Below are 20,411 nucleotides of genomic sequence, written 5' to 3' on the forward strand. Positions count from 1 at the left end.
TGCCTATTTCTCGTTGTCCGCTTTGTGTTGCCGCAGTATTCGCCACAGTATGCATACTCATGTATAAATGCATAGATTTAAATTAAACTTATGGCATCCCTTTATAATAAACATTGGTTTTGCTAATAAAGCCGCCATATACACACTTTATCCACCCAATCGCCCGACACATAACTTTTTTTGCACACTTTAAATATGTAAATTTCCAGATGAAAACAAAACATAAGTACACTCATATATAAATGCATAGATTTCTTATTAAACTAATGCATTTTTATATAAAAGTACACTGATCTTGTTTAAAATAATGATCACTTTTATCCACATACACCGACAATCGACACTTGTTGACGAACACTTTGCACTCACAAACACCTTTTTATTATTAATATAGACACTTTCACATACAAGCACCTCCGTATTTTACACAAGCACTGAATATTCTATATTTCACACCATAATTTATATATTTTCTAAATTAAATTGCATATTTTCAACCACTTGTGCAAATAACCACAGAAATTCACACACATTTGCCGCTTTTCTTCTGTTTTGCTGGCATATTCCGCATTCGAGGCGAAAATCAAAAATCTGCCGCGGACAGAGTCAAAAGGGAGACGAACTCCTCATCTCAACCTTTCAGATACGGTCAAAATCGTCCCGGCACATTTTCAAAGTAACGAGTTGTCGCTTCTTATACATTTACGTTCTTTGGTTTAACAAATGAAAATGAACTTTTTGTAATAAAAATGATTAAAAAATGTTTTTAATTATTAATTTGAAAATTGTTAAATAAAAACTGGACCTTTCTCCATAATCACTCCAGAAGGTAAACAGAAACAATTACAAGCACAGTGGCAATAGGTTCATTCCTTATCTTTTTGGACTAAAATCTGAAAAGTGTCAAAATGCCAGAGCGTAAGCAAAATGCGCTCACTAAAAGAGAGTAACAGGAAAAGTAAAGGAACGCAAAAAACCAATTTTTAGTCCAAAGAATGGCAACAACAAAACTAACGTCAAATAAGAACAGAAATGTATGTACAAAACACATTCACACAAGCACAATAAACACTTGCTATATCAATTATTTTTTGCCTCCTTCCAATTTCAATTCATTTCTTTTACTTTTTAGATTATTCTCACTTTTTGCGTATTTTTTAATTTCCGTTAATTTAAATTCAGTTGAGTTTGACACTTTTCAGGATTTTGCCAGAAAAAATTCTTCTGACTAAATCTGACTACTTCGGACTGATGAGAGTCGCTCTCACTGACTGTTGCTCTCTCATTTTTGCTGTCATTTCCGAGTTAAGGAACGCTTTTTGGACTAAATCTGACTACTTCGGACTTTTCTGACTATTTCTGGGAGATAAGGAACGCGCATAATGTCAAAGCACGTTGAAATCAGCTGTTCGGTAAACTGACTGATTCAAGGTGTATTAAACACGCCTTGGACTGATTTGATAACACTTCTGTTGCCGCCTGTGGAAATTCTGTAGGAAATAAATTGTTAAAGTTAAAAGAAAATTCTATAAAATACGAAGGAAATGGTGGTCACTAAACAGTTTTTCCAAACAGTATTAAATACATCGAATCGCGTTCATGGATTGACAAGCCTGCGTGAGTTTTTAATACAAGAATTTTTTGTTTTGGCATGGCGAAGAATACAATTTTGAAGTTTTATATAAAAGTGACGGCAAGAAAACAACACTGCTAGATTTGCACAAATACGGAGTTGAGAACGCCTCGTTTATTTCATTTAATTTATTTTCAACTTAGTACAAGAACAATTATTTATTTTCTTTCATCGTAGGTAAATTTTCCAGCAGTAATCCCACTATCAGTCCGGCATTGTTTAAACGAAATGAACTCTTCACTCAAGAACAGCGTCGTCAACAGGAAGCCGTTGGACGAGTGGAAAAAATAGAAGTACGCTACCTTGGATTGCCGCAAGATGTAACACTAGCTATGAATGCTGACTTATCCACGCCATACAATTGCGCGCAGCATCTAAGTGAAGGCCATTGTAAGCGTTCCGCTCTAGCGTTAATCGATGGAAATGTGCCATGGGATATGCATCGCCCGCTGACTGAATCTTGCACGTTGCAGTTGCTAAATTTCACAGTTGCTGATCCTCATTTGATAAACAAGTATGTTGGACACTGAGTAATCCTCTAAAATAACATAGCATAAGTTAATAAATATTCTAATTTTATCTTGATGCAGAGCTTTTTGGCGCACATGTAGTTTTATGTTAGGAGCAGCGCTGGAAAATTCTTTTACTGATGAAGCACATTTGCAATTACATAGTTTTCCTACTCCAAATAGTAAGTTTTTCACACTTTGAGTTAAAAATTTAATTTATGTTGTTACTCTACTTGCATTTCAGTAAAAACTGGTAGTTTTGTTTACGACGTTGTGTTGCGTGCACAATCTTGGCAGCCTAGTAAGGCTGAATTGCGTGCCCTCTCCGCTGAGATGGTTAAATTAGCAGCAAAAGATTTGAAAATCGAACGTCTTGATGTCAATAACGAACTTGCTTTGGAAATGTTTGCCGATTCGCATTATAAACGCGAGCAATTGCCCAGCATCGCACAACAGAATCAAGGACGTGTTACACTCTACCGCATTGGTACTCATATAGATATATCACGTGGTCCTATGGTCGCCTCATCACGTTTTCTTGGCAAATGTACAGTAGCAGCTGCGCTTAAGATTGCTAATGAAGGCGATAAAGATGCGTTGTATCGAGTGCAAGGTGTTGCCTTACCTGCTGGATTTACGTTAGATCATGTAGCCTACGGCACATTAGAGGAACGCGCTAAGAAATTGGTAAATAATGTGCTACATTAGTTGTTAAAAATATTTACTGAGTATACGTCTTCATTTTTAGAATCCTGCACGCTTACCCAATGAGCCTTTCGAAGAATCACAGCAGCAGATAGCTTGAATGAATGCGACAAGTTTATTTAATTGAAATTGTTGTTTTACATATTAATAAATGCGCATAAATACATTTAAATTAAGTTTAAGGCGTGATTTAACCGATCAACATCCCATTCGCCTAAATGTATGCTACGTTTCTGCTTCGCAAGCTTACTATCTAGTAGAAGGAAGTTGAAAAAGAGAGGTATTGTGCGTACTTACATGCATAATGAACAGAGGTCAGTTCCCCAGCTTATATTAATCAATGGAATATTAAAAGGGGCCCTAATGAGAAAAAGGTGTACCTAAATAAATAAAGAAAACTACATTCGATTTATAACCGCTCTGCTGGTTGTGAAATCAGTTAATTATAAGTGTATCTTCAAATTTTGTATATTGTTTTATTTTCGTTAGATTATTTATTTCAAAAATATAACTTGGCTTTATTACATTAACTATATGCACGTATGTATGTATGCATGTACATTAGACTGCATCATTCCTCATACAAAAAAAAAATAACGGTACTGCGTTTCCATTGGAATTATAAAATCTATAATATATTTTAAGACATACACGAAAATATTTCGGATAAATATTAAGATGTGCGTGAGCTGGACCGATTTGAAAATACCTAAAAAAATGGAGTTTTTTTATGAATAAAAATCGCCTCAAATGACAAAGCAGTTTAAGCTTAAAAAAATCTGCATAAAAAAAAATTAACGGAATCGCAATAATGAGATTTTTGATGCTGGTTTTAACCGACTTCACAAAAAGGAGAAGGTTATCAATTCGCGGAATATTTTTTTTATATATGTTACCACCTTGGACCACGTTAACCGATTTCTTAATTCTTTTTTTTTTTTAAGGAAAGCTGTTACCTCACAGGTGGTCCCATACTAATTTGGTTTAAATCCGATCATGGGATCATGAAGAAATTAACGATAATCTTAAATTTGTATATGAGAATTGAAGTCGGTTTTGTTTTTTGCTTAAAAATTACTTGTTTTAACTTTTTTCAAAGATTGGTATAAGAAAAACTTGAATAACTGAACCAAAAATATTCCGATTTAGACTTATAAGGTATCATTTTTCACCCTTTTTATTTATTTACAAATAAACTAATTTAAAAGTATAAAGGGGAAAGGTAGGATGAACGAGCGTCATTCCAAGTTGAATTAAGATGTGCCGGCATTTGAAAAAAATGGGACGTGATGAGTTTTTTTGCAAATAAATAAAAAGAGTGGGAAAATACCTTTGCACTGATACCTCATAAGTCTAAATCGGAATAGTTTTGGCCCAGATATCAAAGGTTTTCTTAAACTAATCTTCATCTGAGGGGATTTTTTTCCAAAAAGTTCTTTAAAAACTATTTTTATTCATAAAATAAATCCATTTTTGGCGGTATTTTCAAATCGGTCCAGCTCACGTAAATTTGAATATTTTCCCGATATATTTTGGTGGACGTCTTCAAATATAGTAGGTTTTGTAACCCCGGCGGAAAACCGTAACTTTTTTTTTGGTAATGCAGTCTAATGTACAAATAATAAACATACATACTTGGCAATGCACTTTAAAGTAATATTTTCTTTAAAACTACCTGTTCCGTTATTCGTTTCTAATTTTGAGCTAAAAATTAAAACTAACTAAAATATAATTAATACTACTTTAACACTTAAAACAAACTTTACCGAATATCGGAACTAGCTGGGATTTTAAATATTAGTCCACCAAAACTGTGCTTCAAAAATTCATTCAAAATATTTTAAATGCTATTTCGGGAATGTATGCCTTCCATTTATACTAATTTTTCTCCAGGGGGTACTTTTATTCTTCACTTAAAAAGCTCTGCCAGCGCCTCTTCATTCACAGCAATGGCCAACATTATAAAACCACCCAGCAGCATGCCACCAATCTGTATGAGGGTACCCTTAAGTTTACTTTTAGCATCCCCCGTATGCGTCTCCGCCTCACTCATTGCCGGCACCAGATCGGCTAGCGCTATGTAGAGGAACGAGCCCGCTGTGGCGGCATAAATCCACTGTGTCATATTTTCATGCGCGCCAGCTATGAACAACCCAATAGCCATGCCCACAAAACTCAAAACAGAGCTGACAATGTTCAAGTAGACTGCGCGTCGCAGCGACACTCCCGTCTGCAGGAGAAGTGCGAAATCGCCCAGCTCGTGTGGCAGTTCGTGACAGAGTACGGCAAAGGCAGTCGCCATGCCCGTCACTGGATCGCTGGCAAAGGCGGCACCGATCGCTAAACCGTCGGTGAGATTGTGCAGCCCGTCACCGATGACAACCATAAATGCAACTGGTGTGAGCGGGCGTGATGGCGACTTTTCATCTTTTTTGGTTTCGTGCAACATTATGTTGATTTCCTTGGCGTCGGTGTTGACCGGTGACACCATGCTATCGGCATCGATTCCATTTTTGGACGTTTTATCAGCTGAAGCATGCTCACTGTGATGTGCGTGCGCATGACTATGCGTATGTGCGTGTCCGCCATGTGAATGGCTGTGTCCATGTCCTTTGGCGTTGTCGCCTCGCAGTAGCGGTAAGGTATGCTCCAGTACGTACATAAAAATGCAAGTGAAGAATGCGCATGCACAAATCCAAACTGCCTCATGAGTGTCGTGTTCAGACTCTGCTGTGCTAGACTCATGCGCGCCATGTTCGGGCACCAGAGCGTGTGGCAGTAAATGCATCAATGCGTCACCGGCCAGTGTACCCACAGCCACTGCGACAAGGAACTTTAAGATCTCCTGATAGGCAATTGTTTTCATCAGCGGCACCAGCAGGATGCCCAGCAGCCCGCATGCGGATAGTATGAATATGGAAACGCTGGCGTAAATCCAAGCTGCGTGGAAGAAATTAGAAAAAAGTGGTTAGAGCAAGTTCGGGCCTTCCTAAGTATGTATCTACTGCATATTTACTCACCATTCCACAATGCCTGCTTGGGGTTGTCGCCATTTGTTAGCGGTGCTGGTCGCACGCACACATGCTGGTCGATTTGCGCTAACAGCGCTGGGCAGAGTTTCATAAAAGCCACTGGCGTTAACTGTACCTGGTTGATGAACTCATTATACTCTGCCTCGGAGTTGTGCGTTTTCGCTACGCCATCGGATGTGTAGGTCTTGTATAGCTTACGTTTGTGTAAGTCATCGTGATCGACGACTAGACGTAGCATTGACTTTGGGGATAGGCAAACATTCGGCGATAAGGGTGCGTCATCCATGGAGGCATCTGAAAACAAAAGCGAACATTTTTATGAATAGGATATCCTTTATTGATTGTGGAGTTCTATTTTAGAGGTAAATAATCTAAAGACATGTGGTCAATTCATCCAGTAAAGTAAAAGCGGAATTTCCCTTTGGAAAATACCTTCCACAGCAATTTTCCTTCTACAAATAGTGGTGCGAACCCTAGTGCTTTTAGCTTAACTCACTTGATGCTATTAGCCACTAGGTTCATGTCCTTGAACCACGTCAGCTACTCGCTACAAATATTTAGGAAGCTTCTCAAATACCTCGTAGTCGAAAAACGATACTTTTTGAGTATAAAAATTTCAGAGTTCTCCAAAGCTATTTAGTATTTTAGTATTTATTTATTAAGCCAATCAGAATAGAAAATCTTACAGGCTAAGTAGAAATATGTGATAACAGTAGGCAAATTACTAGTATACATAAATGGCTCACTTATAAAGAGGGTTTATTGTATTTAAAAAGCACTCTTTTGAACAAGAAAAATCTATTTCCAAATAATTAGTAATTCTATTAAACTCAATCAAGGATCTAGTAATATGAGCATTGATTGCATAAAGAGCTTTGAACAGACGAACGTTGAAGAACTCAGAGTTCCTAAGGGCTCTGGCAGGAATATTTATGAAAATCCTCTCCAGGAGCATGGGGCAGTCAGTAGCACCACGAAAAACGTCAAAAATAAACGACAGCGACAAAATTATTCTCCTGTTCTGCAGTGACTTTAAGTTGATCAATAGGCATCTAGACTCATAAGTCGGAATGGGTTCAGAAAAGCGTAAGCTGCGCAAAGCAAAATATAAAAATACTTTCTGGATCCGTTCGATTCTTGCAATATGGCACTGATAATAAGGCGACCAAATAAAACAAGCGTACTCAAGTTTAGAGCGCACAAACGCGGTATATAAAAGCTTTAGCGTATAAGGGTCAGTGAACTCTGAGCTATGACGTCTAACAAAAGCAAGCATGGCATACGATTTCGAAATGCAAAGGTTAATATGTTTTGCGAAAGTAAATTTGGAGTCAAAAGTTACCCCCAGATCTTTTATTTCACTAACCCTTGTAAGGGGCGAGTTAGATAAATGGTATGAGGTTTCAATGACGTTAATGCGTTTTGAAAAAGTAATCTGAAAACATTTTTTTAAATTAAGAGTTAACCGATTGCTATTACACCATGTACTTAAATTATCCAAATCTAATTGCATCAGTTCAGAGTCATGGTGACTGTAAATGGGTGAATAAATTTTTAAATCATCCGCATATAGTAAAAATTTTACTGTAGAAAAACAGGAGCGAATGTCATTAATAAACAATAAGAAGAAAAGTGGACCTAAGATGCTTCCCTGTGGAACACCAGAGCAGGCAACGAAAGGAGAAGACCTGACATTGTCCACAATGACCCTACAACTGCGATTTCGTATTATGTCTATATATAGTATATAGACCCTTCGAAGTTCTTCTCCTGTCGAGAGCCGACTGGAATGAGAAATTTGATACCTCCGCAAGAATACATACATGGCTCCAAATTAGAAAACAGAGTTGGAGAAAGCGCTTTCACTAAGTACCTGGGATTAAGAATATCAATCAATATACCTGACTTGGCAAGTGTTTTCCACTTTGATTAGGGAGTCAGTTGGAAGTAGACGTAGCTTGGGTACATGGCCGCAACCAAACTTCCCGCTAATGAGGCTGAAGATGAGTTAGCCAGGGAAGGTTTCACATTGGACTTAATCGATCACCGGATCTTGCCCCCAATTGGAACTATATAAGTATATACAGCGAAGTTTTTCTGTGTAAATAGGTAGAACACAAATCATTAAATCTTCGCCTCGCGATTAGCTGAGAAATATTTTGATTTTTGACCATCGAACTTCTCTGGAAATAAGGCTGTCGGTGAGTTTGTTAGCGAGAACTCTCTGATGCCCTTAAACCAATGGTAGGTAGTTCCCAGTATCAACAAAATCAATAAATCGGACTTCCTAAGAATTAAATTAAATAAAAAAAAACTTTTTTCTCTTTAAAACAATAAAATCTAAAAATTAAAAGAAAAAAAAATAAACAAAAAATAAATTAATTAAGAAAAGAGAAAACAAATAAAATACGTTTCTAAAAATGTAATGCAATTAAAAAAAACTATTTTTCTTGGCCGTTTAATATAATTTAATAATTAATTTTTGAGCTATAGGCCGCATGTTAAATAAAACATTAAATGTTTTTCTGCTTTATTTACTTCTTAATTTTATTTTGGTCGATGTTTCGCCTTCAGTCTGAAGGCATCTTCGACCGGACAAAGCTAATAGTTCCTGAAGATGCCTTCAGACTGAAGGCGAAATAACGACCAAAATAAAATTAAAAAGTAAATAAAGCAGAAAAACATTTAATGTTTTATTTAACATAAGGCCTATAGCTCAAAAATAAATTATTAAAAGAAAATTAAAAATAACAAAAAATAAAACAAGTTTTTTAAAATTAAATGTAATTAAAAAAATAAATATTTTTTTATTTTTAAAACAATAAAATCTAAAATAAAAATAAAATTTACCTTAAAAAATACAAAAAATTAAAAAAAAAAATACAAAATTAAAAAAGAAAAAATAAAAATAAAATAAGTTTCTAAATATTAAATGAAATAAAAACTATTTTTTTAACAATAAAATCTAAAAATTAAAAGAGATGTAAATTTCAATTAAAAAAGAAAAGAAAATACACAAAGTAAGCTTCTAAATATTAAATTAAATAAACTTTTTTTATATTTTTTTAACAATAAATCCTAAAATCAAAATAAAATTTAATTAAAGAAGAAAAAAATAGTTTGAGAAAATCCGGTGCCGAAGGATTAGAGCTTAGGATCTTTTCTCGAATGGCACTCCAATGCTTTCCTAACTCGGCCATTTCGACTGTTGGAGCAGCGCGAGCAAAATGTTATGCATAAGAGGTTTTTACTGAATTGAGCAAGTGACCTTGCACTCTGGCAAAAGAGCAGTTTACCTTAAGCAACGACTGTTGACAACATAAGAGTTGGCAACGAAGCTCTTATATAGTAAAAAGTCTCTCGTAAGACAAATGAAAGACAGATGGATTTATTTTTTTATTCTTTTTAAGATTCTTCTTTATTATTTTTTTATTCTTTTTAAGATTGTTTTATTTTTTTTTAATTTTCGTTATATTTTTTGGATAATTCTTTTTCCATTTTTTATTTGATCAATTGAGTTTTATTTTGGTTTTCGATTTTTCTGTTTTGAAAGAAAATATATATAGTTTTATTTCATTTCATGTTTAGGATGTTACTTATTTTTTTGTTGTTGTTTTTTTAAATAGGGTTTTTTTTTAATTTTTAGATTTTGTTTTAAAAATAAAAAGATTAAAGAAAATCAATTAATTTTTAAGTACTATTTTCTTCTCTTTCGATTTAATTTGGTTTAAAAACAAAAAAAAATATATCGTCGTTAAAAGTACAAAGCTAGTCGAGGGAGCGCAATACGTATAAATAATGCCTTACGCAAACGTCATATCGGATAGATAAATGGTTTTATCTTACAAACTGCGCAAGCTGCATTTAATTGTGGCACAAAAATTCATTTCACAAAATATATGTTAATCTTAATCGCACTTAAATTTTTATCAATCTCAGTCAGTTATAAATTCTGTCCAATGCGGAAGCAAAACAAACCACCTAATCTCAATTAGAGATGTATGAAAATTTTACCCGCTTATTAGGAGGCACAATATAAATACAGTAAAAAAACCTTTATTCAACACCATAAAACAGAACCTGCAATCAACCTGTTTCAGATAAAAAAAACTGTCTCAACTGACGTCCAATTGCATAGCAAATGCATTAAGATTAGAATGCTTTATTTATCACCACCCCCGACAACCCAACTACGAGTAATTAGAGTTATCAGTAGAGGCACGCATTCACAGTTAGTATTTAATTGCCCCACCGCCTGTCAACCACGTCCGTCCGTCCGTTTACCTTGAGACACATTAAATACGGCGTTGAACCAGAATGGGATGCGGCATGCCTATGCATGTCTGCGTGCATGGTATGCATTCCGGCAAAGTGCCAAAATGTCAATTATAGTGCAGCAACAGAAGTATTTATTTATAAGCTGACAGTTCAAAGTGGAGCTGTTATTTTGTATGTTACGCATGTTTGCGTCGATGCTATATTTTTTCGCACTAAAAACTAACTAATTGTCAAACTGTCTGTAAATTACTTTGCATAATAATTCAATTTACAAACTTTTATTGGCTGAAATTTCTTATTTGTATTGATAAATGTTGTTAACGCATGAATGGAGGAACGTTGTAGTTGTCAAAAAGTGGATTGATGATAGATGTCCGATTTCTGTAGAAAATGAGTAGTGTAAGAGGGACTTTACCTATACGTTTAAGACATTATAAGTGTTGGCTTAACAACTACCTCGTCCTACCTAAAGGGTATGGCGAAAATACTGCATCAGTATGTCGTTACCGCATCTGAACAAGCACCAATTTGCCTATCAACCAGGTAAATCCACTGAGACAGCCATTTATGGCCTCACTTTGAAAATTGAGAAAGCTCTGGAGTCTAAAAATATAGCCCTTTGTGCCTCTATTGACATTTCGGAGCACCGTTGCCGTTTTGATACAATTGTATCATTTTTGATACTTTTTTTCTAAATTGTAACATTTGATACATTTTTTGTTCACAAATGCCCTATTTTGTGAAAAGTGCAGAATATGTACATATAAGCCGTCGAAATATTTTAAATGCTTTCTGGCAAAGTGCCAATAAATCCTTTTATACTTCCTGAGTTCATTTGACACCCTTGACTCTCCTGTTGATATTAACATTTTAATCTGTTTTGCAATTGTTTTATGAGAGTGTTTGTTTTCGAGCAGATTAGTTTTTGAAATGAATTACTTGTCGCAAAATCTTATCTTTATTTGTCCTTAATTTTGAGCAAGTTTAAGGCAAAGTTGTCTTGACAGATTTGGAAAATATAATACGTGCTAGATAAAGAAAAAAATTTAGGTGTTGTTTTATGTATTGCCAAAATTTTATCTCTTTATTTGAGCTAATACTAATACTAAGTTAAAAATAAACATTCAGACAAAAATTCGCGAAATTTCAAATATGTTTTGCTAGAAATTGCTAATAAAAAATTAAATAATGACTAAGGTGAATAAATTAACGACACACTTTAATGCCGAAATGGGATGCGCAGAAGTTACTTGTGCAATCTTATCTTTGCAGTAATACATAGGACACACTTAGGACTAATACTTACTAATATTGATAGCGATTTCCCACAGGGCATTGGGAAAAGCAGTGTAAATAAGTCAACCAGACATGCATGCAACAAAAAAAAGCGAAAAAAGCGAGACCTAAATATACGCGCACAAACATATTTACATGCAAGTGCGCACGAATACAGTTGCTCATACGACGTGTACTGCATACGGAAGAGCCACAACTTGACAGTGCATTGAGACACTCACTGCCTGCGTACGAGTAGTCGCAATGGAAATTTGTGGCACAAAAGAATGTGCATAAAGGTAAATAAAAACAAAACTAAATAAACAATGTGGATACATAAAAAAAAAACAATCAAATCGCATAAAAGTATAACAATGCAAGAAAAAGTTGATAAAACAAAAAAGTAGTGAACTGATTGTTGTTAAAACAGTGAATAGCAGCAGCTGACTTTACCCGATTTACTCAGATTTATATATCCTTAGCGTTAACCTTTTGCAAGTTTGATGAAATGCAAGCCCTTGAGTGAGTTTATTGACTGAAATTTTAAAAGTACTTTTTTGTAAATTTATAACAAGCGAATTGGTTTTTTTTTATTTTTAGGTTATGGCTGTAAAAAATGTTTTATTCATATCGAAACTGAAACTTATACACAAATCGTGAGTACTTCAGTAATATGGCGATAAAGTCGCCATGGTAGACCCAAAAAATTACGGTACATGTATAAAGCCGCATTCATACGACGGCAGACTGACAGGCGTCTAAATTAACAAAGCCAAAACAAAACATGTAAACAAGTATAAGTTCGTGCGAAAACGATCTTCATACTGAATATCGTTTTTTCACCTTTCCTGTAAATTGCCTTTGCATGTCAGTGCCAGAAGTAGTTATCTGACTATAGGTTTCTAGGACCATCCTACTTGATGTAGTGTCCGCCGAAATCGCTGCAGCAAGGACTACAAGCAGACTTACAGGCACTGGGAGCCCACATAGCTGACTCGTGATTTGGGCGCTTTAGTATACTTAAAGATTTCAACTTCATCCCTGATAACACGGAACACTGCATGGTTAAACTGGTATCAATGATCTTTCTCCTCTCATATTCTCTCAAGAAGTGAGCGGGCGAGGTGTGTCAGGAAATCTTACCTGGATGGGTGGAAGCTTAACGGAAATTAAAACTTAGGCTTCGCGATCACTGAATGTAGTATTCTCTTAAGACATCCAGCTTTTGCAAGGATCACAGTATTTAATTAGCCTCAAAAAGCTTTCCGAGATAGCGTTCTCCGCTGTAGCATAACCGTTATTGTTGTGTGCTACGTAGTAGTATCACCAGGCACATTCCGCCTTAACGATTTGAGGGTATGATTACTTCGCGCAGACCGTGCGATTTTAACTCGCTTGGCTTGTTCATGTGGGGTATTCCAAAGTCGCAGGCCTCTGCCAGTAAGTCGCAAATGACCGGTGTACTAAATTCAGCCAGATCTATGCGGCAGACAGATTGAAAATTGTACCACTCGGATAAGCGCTATCATAAGAAGCCATGGCGAACATTTAAACGATGCTTAATTCCCTACTTAGTGGCAGTAGTGGGACTTTGAAAAAAAAAAAAAATACGATTTATTTGATAGAGAGCTGGTTTTATTCTAATACATTTCAACATCTACTTTAGCTACCTGGTACCTAGTACATAAGGGTTAAGCGATGCAAATTTATTCAAGCACTGTTTAAATTATCATTGTAGCTTACATCTTATGGGAATATCTTGCTAGAGCTGCCATTAAAATTCACAATGACATTGAAACAGTTTTATTTTTGTGCTTATATAAACTAATACTACGAAATATGTCGCGAAAAATCTATTATCATTCGAATTATAATTGTGTTATGAAGTCCAATTATTTGCTATTGTTAAATGTACCCATATTAGCGCATGCTTGTGTGTCAATCTTTCCATTGTATACTACAAAGTTACTTATATTTAGGCACTCAAATATACTTATTTGTGAACGCGCGTGTCTCTTTAAAGTCTATTGAAGTATTGTAATTAAGCAAGTACGCCGCAATGCAATTATGAGTATCAAATGATTTTCTCGCTGAGGATATAATGAAGTAAATGTATGTACGTATATAAATTTCGACATAATTTTCATCAAACTCTCGAACCATCGTACATTTGTCGAACTGTACTTGACAATTAAACCTAATTTTAGGTGACATATTTACTATTGATTGAAGACATAGCTACATATTTGAGTAAAGTTAACTTTCGTTTATTCTTATTGAAAAGTAAAAGTCACATTGACATCAAATTATGGACACACATACATACTACTTATTATGCAAATTAGATAAATTAAGAGTTCAATAAGTAGATGTCTATACAAAAATGGCTCGGTATTCTCACACAGTGGCATGCAAGTTTGTAAATGGTTCGCCTAATATAAATAGTAGATGGGTCTAAGGGACAATGAATGAAAGAAACGTCACTAAATTGACATTTAAATTGTTCGCTTAGTGAGAGTTTACTTTGTTGAAAGTGCAACTTATTATTATTTAATTTTTGCCGCCAAAGTGGAGGTCAAACTGATTATCTATAATATGCTGAATTGACCAATGAGAGTGTGTAATTTTCAAGGTTATTTGCATAAAGGTTGCTTACCTAATTGTGGAGCTCAGAGTTTCTTATTTTCAAGAATATTATTTTAAAACATTGATCCATAAATAATGAAGTTCATTAGGATATAAGCAGCATTCTTTGAGCAATTTAAAGGGATGATGAATGAATGAACAATTAAAGTAATAGTAAAAATCAACAAACAGAGTTATAGGCCACAGACAAGAGATATGTATGTGTTTATATATCTATTGGCCCCTTGAATTGTTTTCTGCTTTAGAAATAAGCATAATCTTGGCCCATAATGGCATCTGTCGAGCGATGGTATGCACCTCCAAAGACTCGTATTCAGCGGCCGTATAGAAAACTTTATGGAAACCGAAAAAAATGTACCCGAAAATACGCATTTTTCACCTATTTCGCCTCCCGCCATCTGGCACCTGAACATTGTAGCGTCATTGTACTTTGCTCCATCCAAAAAAAGGAAAATTCGATCACGGAATGAGCCTTATAGATATTGCGTATCGATGATGTAGTCTAAAATAGTGATCCCCTTTAAGAACCAACAGATGGGCCCTTAAGAGTGTGGCTTCAGAACTGGTATCGCTCTTTTTGACCAGACCAACAGGGCTCTCCCGCCATGAACGAAAATCACACTCTACATTTAACTAATCGCGTCGACTTTACTCTTGATCAGGCATGGGCAGAGAGTTAGCAGGTGCTAAAAGAGCGTAAGCGTTGCCTGTACGTATACAAGCGAGAGCGCATCGATGAGAACACGACAGCATGCAAAATGAATTAGGTACACTAACACATGCTCACTTTTAGCTCACGCTTGTTTGTGGTAGTGCCCACCTCTGCTCTTGATTGTCGCGCGACGATCAGAGTTACGGGCACAGAGAGTTGTTTAGAGGGTTGTCAGTACCCCTTGATTTTGGCACCTACTGACAAACTGATACCTGGAGTCTCCTTTGGAAGAAAGTATGTCGTTAGATTTCCTATTAGCGAGCAATGGAACGATCCAGACGCTCTTGGTGAAATCTCAAAGACTGAAAATGGTACTGGAGCTGGATGGCCTCCGGATGGTAACTTCAGACTTCTATTGGAAGTCTGTGAAATACTGAAAATGGTAGATTGGATAATTGGTGAAAGGTGACACGTACATAAAATCAAGATCTGCAGTGAGAGCCAAGCTGCTCTAAAGGCCTTGGAAACCGCTTGCACCTCTTCAAAGATAGTCCATGAATGTAAGTTGAGGCTAAAATCCGTTACAAGGTGGAATGAGTTTAAATTTGTGCGGGTGCTAAGACAATTTGGTATTCATGGCAACGAACTGGAAAATGAATTGGCGACCTGCAGTTCTATGGAGCCAATTTTAGGGACAAGCATAGTGGGAACGATCGGGTACATCAAAGATCTCATAAGAAAACTCATGAGTGCCGTTGGTGTGGTATTGACACCTGAAAAGTCCTTACAGTGTGGTAGTAAAATTCCTTCTCAGGCAAAGAAAACGTGATCTACGAGCCCTGGGAGGACTGATTACGGGTCACAATCCATAGGAATGACATATGGTCACGATAGGCATCATGGAGGATTCACTGCGTACATCTTGCTTGGATGAGGATAGTACAGAACATTTTACCGGTTGTTGTCCAGCCTTCGCCAGGCTTAGATGGTTTGTTTTTGGATCGGATGTATTGAGAATGGATGAGATACATTCTATTTCCCTCAACAAACTGCTAAGATTCATAAAGGAGTCAGGTAAGTTTGTAGAGGAGCAATGAATTCCCACACCACCTATATATCCCTTTCCTCTAAATCCTGTCTCTTCCTCTTAAGTACAACTGGCAATACTGCCCGAGTGCTTGGAAAAGTTGGTTTTGGCAGTTCCGGCCACCCACGTTTCCTTTCCATTTCATTCCAACTAATCGTGTCCATGCTGTTACGTAGTGCAGAGGTACGCAAGGTCAATTGTGGTATTCGCGTGGAGTACAGATACCGACGAAAATGATTTGGGCATGTCCGATGCATCGATGATGATCCTACGTTAAAAAGATCCCTAAATTTGGCAAGTTGGGTTGACAACGAAAGAAAGGCCGCCCACGAACACAATGGAATGACCAAGTGCCGAAGGACTTGTCTATGTTTGAAATGAATAACCAAATCGGACCATAAAGCTTAATTTTACAAATATATTGACTTCAGCGGCATCTATTCTTTTGGAACTAAAATTTTTTTCGTCCTGTGTAGATCTCAGTAATTGCGATCTTACCGACCCTACGGTCCTTAATGTGATGGAATTAAAAGCTCGTTTGAGTTCATTGCATATGTATATAGTAAACCCCTAAGCATATTACTTGCTAATAGTAACTGATTTTGTTATATTCTACGTAAAAATGAATAATTTTGTTTAGAACTTTGTCTCCTTACCACTTTCCCGCGGATGCCGGTGCTTTGGATCGTGCATCTCCTTGAATTCCAACAGAACTTCCTTCTCTCTAATTAGAAGGCCTAATTCATCTGTATTCTTCTGCAGCGCATCACGTTCCTTTAACATTGCAATATCTTCATCGGCCGGCGATAATTTCAAACTTTGCTGTTCAAAGTAAGCTGTCAACTTTGGATCATCATCCCGCTCCGATGTTTTAAAACCCTTGGGACGATGTTGGTCAATCGTATGTTCAGGTTCAAATTCGATTTGTCCCAAGCCAAGATTGTACATCAAATGTTCGAGACCCTGTAAGGAGATAGGGAATGATAGTCTTGAGAATTAAATATGCTGCTTAAGGCGAGTTAATGAGGACATTTGTTTACAAAAAACTTTTTAATTTTTAAGAAGTGGTTGCTTGTTACTTTCTGAAATGGTATGTAATAATTGCACGCTAACTATTTATTAGCATTCTAAATAATTAAGTAACGTGAAAAGGCGTCACAATATTTGAACACGCGTATTTGTACATATATGCATTGCATATTATACATATGTAGGATACAACCGAATTCGAGTTACTGTTATTTAATTGACATCACAGGTATCGTGTAATGGAATATAAATCATTGGGCCGTATGCATATGAAAAATTAAATAATATTTGTTTTCAGTGCAATAATAAAAGTATAAATTAGTTAACTTGTAACTATTGTAAACAAATTATTTATTCATAAGAATAACCTTTTTTTTGCGCTGAATTATTTGTTATGAGTTTATTGATCTACGACTTGATTTACATGCAACATTGTTTAAATTGAATTCATTTATTTCTTTGGAAAACCCGCATAATGAGTCTTTAATTGTGTAGATGGCTTTTGCTAGTTTATTTTAATTAATTCGTAGATGATAGGCATTTGTTTTTATGAGTTATATATGAAAAGGAAAAACCCGTGTAATATGTTGGTTTTCTCTTAAAATTTAAAAAGTTAATAGGTTTAAATAAAAAAAAAATTTAGGCAAAATTTTATTAAGGCGATTCAAAACCGTCATATTTACTGCCATAGAATCACAATTGCAATGACTCGAAATTACTCTAAAATTATTTACCCTAACATTTATGCCATTAAGTATGACAATATGACTCGTTATGACACTTTAGGATTCCGATACTTTTTCGGTTGTAATTAGCTTCAATAATTGTATGTTATTTTTAATCGACTTCAAAAAAAGGAGGAGGTTGTCAATTCGTCGGAATAATTTTTTTTTTATGTATGTTACCGCATAACTTTGGACCACGTTAACCGATTGCTATACGTTTTTCTTAATAAAAAGGTGGTTCCTTCGAGGTTGTCCCATACTAATTTGGTTTAGATCCGATCATTGGATCTTGAAGAAATGAAAGTTGTTTTGTCAAATTTTCACAGATTTTATTTGCTTTTCTAAAAAAAAAACCGTTAATTAAGATTTTTGTCCCGTACTCGGCTGACATAATTATGATCACCGTAGTTATTGCTCCTTTTACTCTCTATTCTTATGAACATGTGCCACTGATCTATTCAAAGTTGGTCGTTAATTTTTGGCCGGAATCAAAGAAGTGTTGCTGAAAAGTCAGCTTACTTTATTGCCCTATTTAAACGTTTCCCTACTTAATTACCGTGCACAACTGATATTATCCATATTTCTGCTCCAATAGGCAAAGATAATTAGAGATTTCTGATTTTCAGTCACAGCATTTCTACATACTAAATATGTGTGAAATGCGCCACTCTAAGCAATATTCATAAAATTTTTACTAACAAACTTTGCGAGCTAAAGCATTAGCTAAACGCTTTTAAACTATGAATTCACCGCTTATGTAAATACATATCTACAAAATAGCGCAGAAAAATTGAATAGTAATTGAAAGTACTGAAATGTTACGTATACGCCCCACAGTGTGAAAAATACAAATTTTTGTGTGACAAAATTTCATATATCGAGAACAGAATTTTTAAAGCATTTGAGATGGAGAATTCAGAAAAAATAATATCGTTTGATAAAAATATTACCTTGACTCTTAAATTTACCTTCAAAAATAGAAGTATTGCATTTTTCTTATTTTTTGACCTGAAAACAATATGCAATGAACTTTTAAAAAGTGTTAAACATATTTTTGCCATGTAAGTAGAGTCCTTGGCGCAAGAAACGAAAAATATATATTTAAAATTTTTTGTGAAAATGCATGCATTTTAGGTAAAAAAAAAAATAAAAAAATAAAAAATTGCACTTTTTAATGTCGGTTTTAAGGTCAAGATAATTTTTAATTTGATCAGACCTTTAAAATGTCTTTAACACCGTGCGCACCATACAACGCTTGAAGGCTCTTACACTCTTAAATTAAGTTACTATTACAAAAAACAGCGGTTACAAATCAAAACAGCGGGCTAGTAATATATATTTTGAAATAATTCACCAACAACTTTGGCTAAGATTTACAACATTTAGTTTGGGTTACGTATAAAAAAGCGATACAAATAAATCGAATGCTTACTAGTAGGTATATATGTAGGTTGCTTGGCAAGCGAACAGCGGCTGGTAATTTTGTACGAGCATATGTACATATACAGTCATACATACATACATGTATTGTACAGTCGTTATTTTTACGCACCTTCATTTGAGAGCCACCGACGAAATGCTAAAAATTAATAACCAGGCGCACTTATGAATTTACATACATCTGTTAATACATATGCACACTCATACATACTTGAGTACATCTACTATTTGAACATGCATACATAAGTTGCTGTGTATATTTGCATTCACAAAAAATGTGTTAATCTATTGCGTTTATAGCCTTAAAATGTAACAAACGATTTGACCGGCATACAAATATAAATAACAATAGTTTTGCAATACATATTTGCTTTTCAATAGAAAATTCCAATAAAACGTAAATTAAAAAAAAAAAAAAACATACCAAAAGTTTATTGGCATTATATACGCTTCATTTCAGTCACGCATGCGTTTTGAGTAACGTTCGCACGCTTAGCTACGAGTACATACATATATAGGCAAACGCATACGCCTGAGGTATAGATACATATGTAGGTATGTAAGTAGGTGAGGATCGAATTGGCCGCACGAAATATATATGCGCGAACCGAGTTTTAAGCGAGACTAATTAACATCAATTTTAAGGTCGGTAGGAAGCGGGATAGCGCACCAAAATCTTAAGCAAATTAGATGAAAAGACTACTAAATTTTATACAGTTTTTTTTTTTAATTTTTTATAAAAACGAAGGCATGAATCTTTGTATTGCATCCTGGAAGCGTTTACAATTCTACTAAGACCCACATACTTATTCATACCCTACTGGAAATGGGTACTTTAAAAAAGAAAAACGTTTGGTACATTTATTTTCCAGAGCCGTACATTAGGATTATAAACTGCGGCTAAGAAGACTTCTTATCTACATACATACATATTTACTGCTGAAATTGTTCTGAGGTATTTACAAAGAAGAGAAATAAGACCGCAACCGAATGATTGCTATGAAAATAAAAGGAATTCACTATGGGTATGGCTTCAGAAAGTAATTCCTTGCAAGCCACATGCTTTCATACATACATAAATAGCAACCGACTCGCCGACGACGACACCACCCATCCGCTTTGGAGGCGCTGACGGTGGCGACACTAAAAGTGTAAATTCTATGCGAAATGCATACAAATTCTCATAGAATTTAACGAGCATATAGCCAAGATTCTAACAAATACATATATACATACGTCTACATACTTATGCATATGCTACGTGTATAATTTTTATTTGCACTCGCACAATATCTAGCATATTTGCATGCAAACTTTGCCATAACAATTATTATTTTTTTCTTCAAATTAAATTTTATAGATATGTCGCACTCAACGGCATTAGCATCATTTTTGAATTC

The 20,411-nt window shown here is 35.3% G+C and overlaps 2 protein-coding genes across 2 annotated transcripts in view; one reads left to right on the plus strand and one right to left on the minus strand.

Annotated features, from left to right (window-relative positions):
• The first annotated feature begins 1,423 nt into the window (after positions 1-1,423).
• LOC118739962 (39S ribosomal protein L39, mitochondrial-like) lies at positions 1,424-3,023 on the plus strand. Its single transcript, XM_036471464.1, has 5 exons — positions 1,424-1,617; positions 1,811-2,147; positions 2,224-2,324; positions 2,387-2,829; positions 2,891-3,023. The coding sequence occupies exons 1-5, from the start codon at positions 1,545-1,547 to the stop codon at positions 2,945-2,947; spliced, it is 1,011 nt and encodes a 336-aa protein (XP_036327357.1). The 5' UTR covers positions 1,424-1,544; the 3' UTR covers positions 2,948-3,023.
• A 1,300-nt stretch (positions 3,024-4,323) lies between these two features.
• LOC118739467 (zinc transporter ZIP6-like) overlaps positions 4,324-20,411 on the minus strand; it is a 33,008-nt gene continuing 16,920 nt past the window's right edge. Inside the window, exons 2-4 of the mRNA XM_036470821.1 lie at positions 16,474-16,780; positions 5,868-6,173; positions 4,324-5,787 (exon numbers count right to left, since the gene is read on the minus strand). Coding sequence (XP_036326714.1) covers positions 4,757-5,787; positions 5,868-6,173; positions 16,474-16,780 — 1,644 coding nt within the window. The 3' untranslated portion in view covers positions 4,324-4,756. The remainder of the gene's footprint in view (positions 5,788-5,867; positions 6,174-16,473; positions 16,781-20,411) is intronic.

The sequence above is a fragment of the Rhagoletis pomonella genome, unplaced genomic scaffold (genome assembly GCF_013731165.1).
Source record: "Rhagoletis pomonella isolate Grant_MI unplaced genomic scaffold, Rhpom_1.0 Rhpom_scaffold_00005, whole genome shotgun sequence".
In the NCBI taxonomy this organism is placed as follows: Eukaryota; Metazoa; Arthropoda; class Insecta; order Diptera; family Tephritidae; genus Rhagoletis; species Rhagoletis pomonella.

Bases quoted from the DNA above. Each gene is read 5' to 3' on its own strand.
- LOC118739962 (XM_036471464.1), top strand. From the start codon at position 1,545: ATGGTGGTCACTAAACAGTTTTTCCAAACAGTATTAAATACATCGAAT. The intron at 1,618-1,810 runs GTGAGTTTTTAA...CTTTCATCGTAG, and splicing joins TCATGGATTGACAAGCCTGC to GTAAATTTTCCAGCAGTAAT. The intron at 2,325-2,386 runs GTAAGTTTTTCA...CTTGCATTTCAG, and splicing joins TAGTTTTCCTACTCCAAATA to TAAAAACTGGTAGTTTTGTT.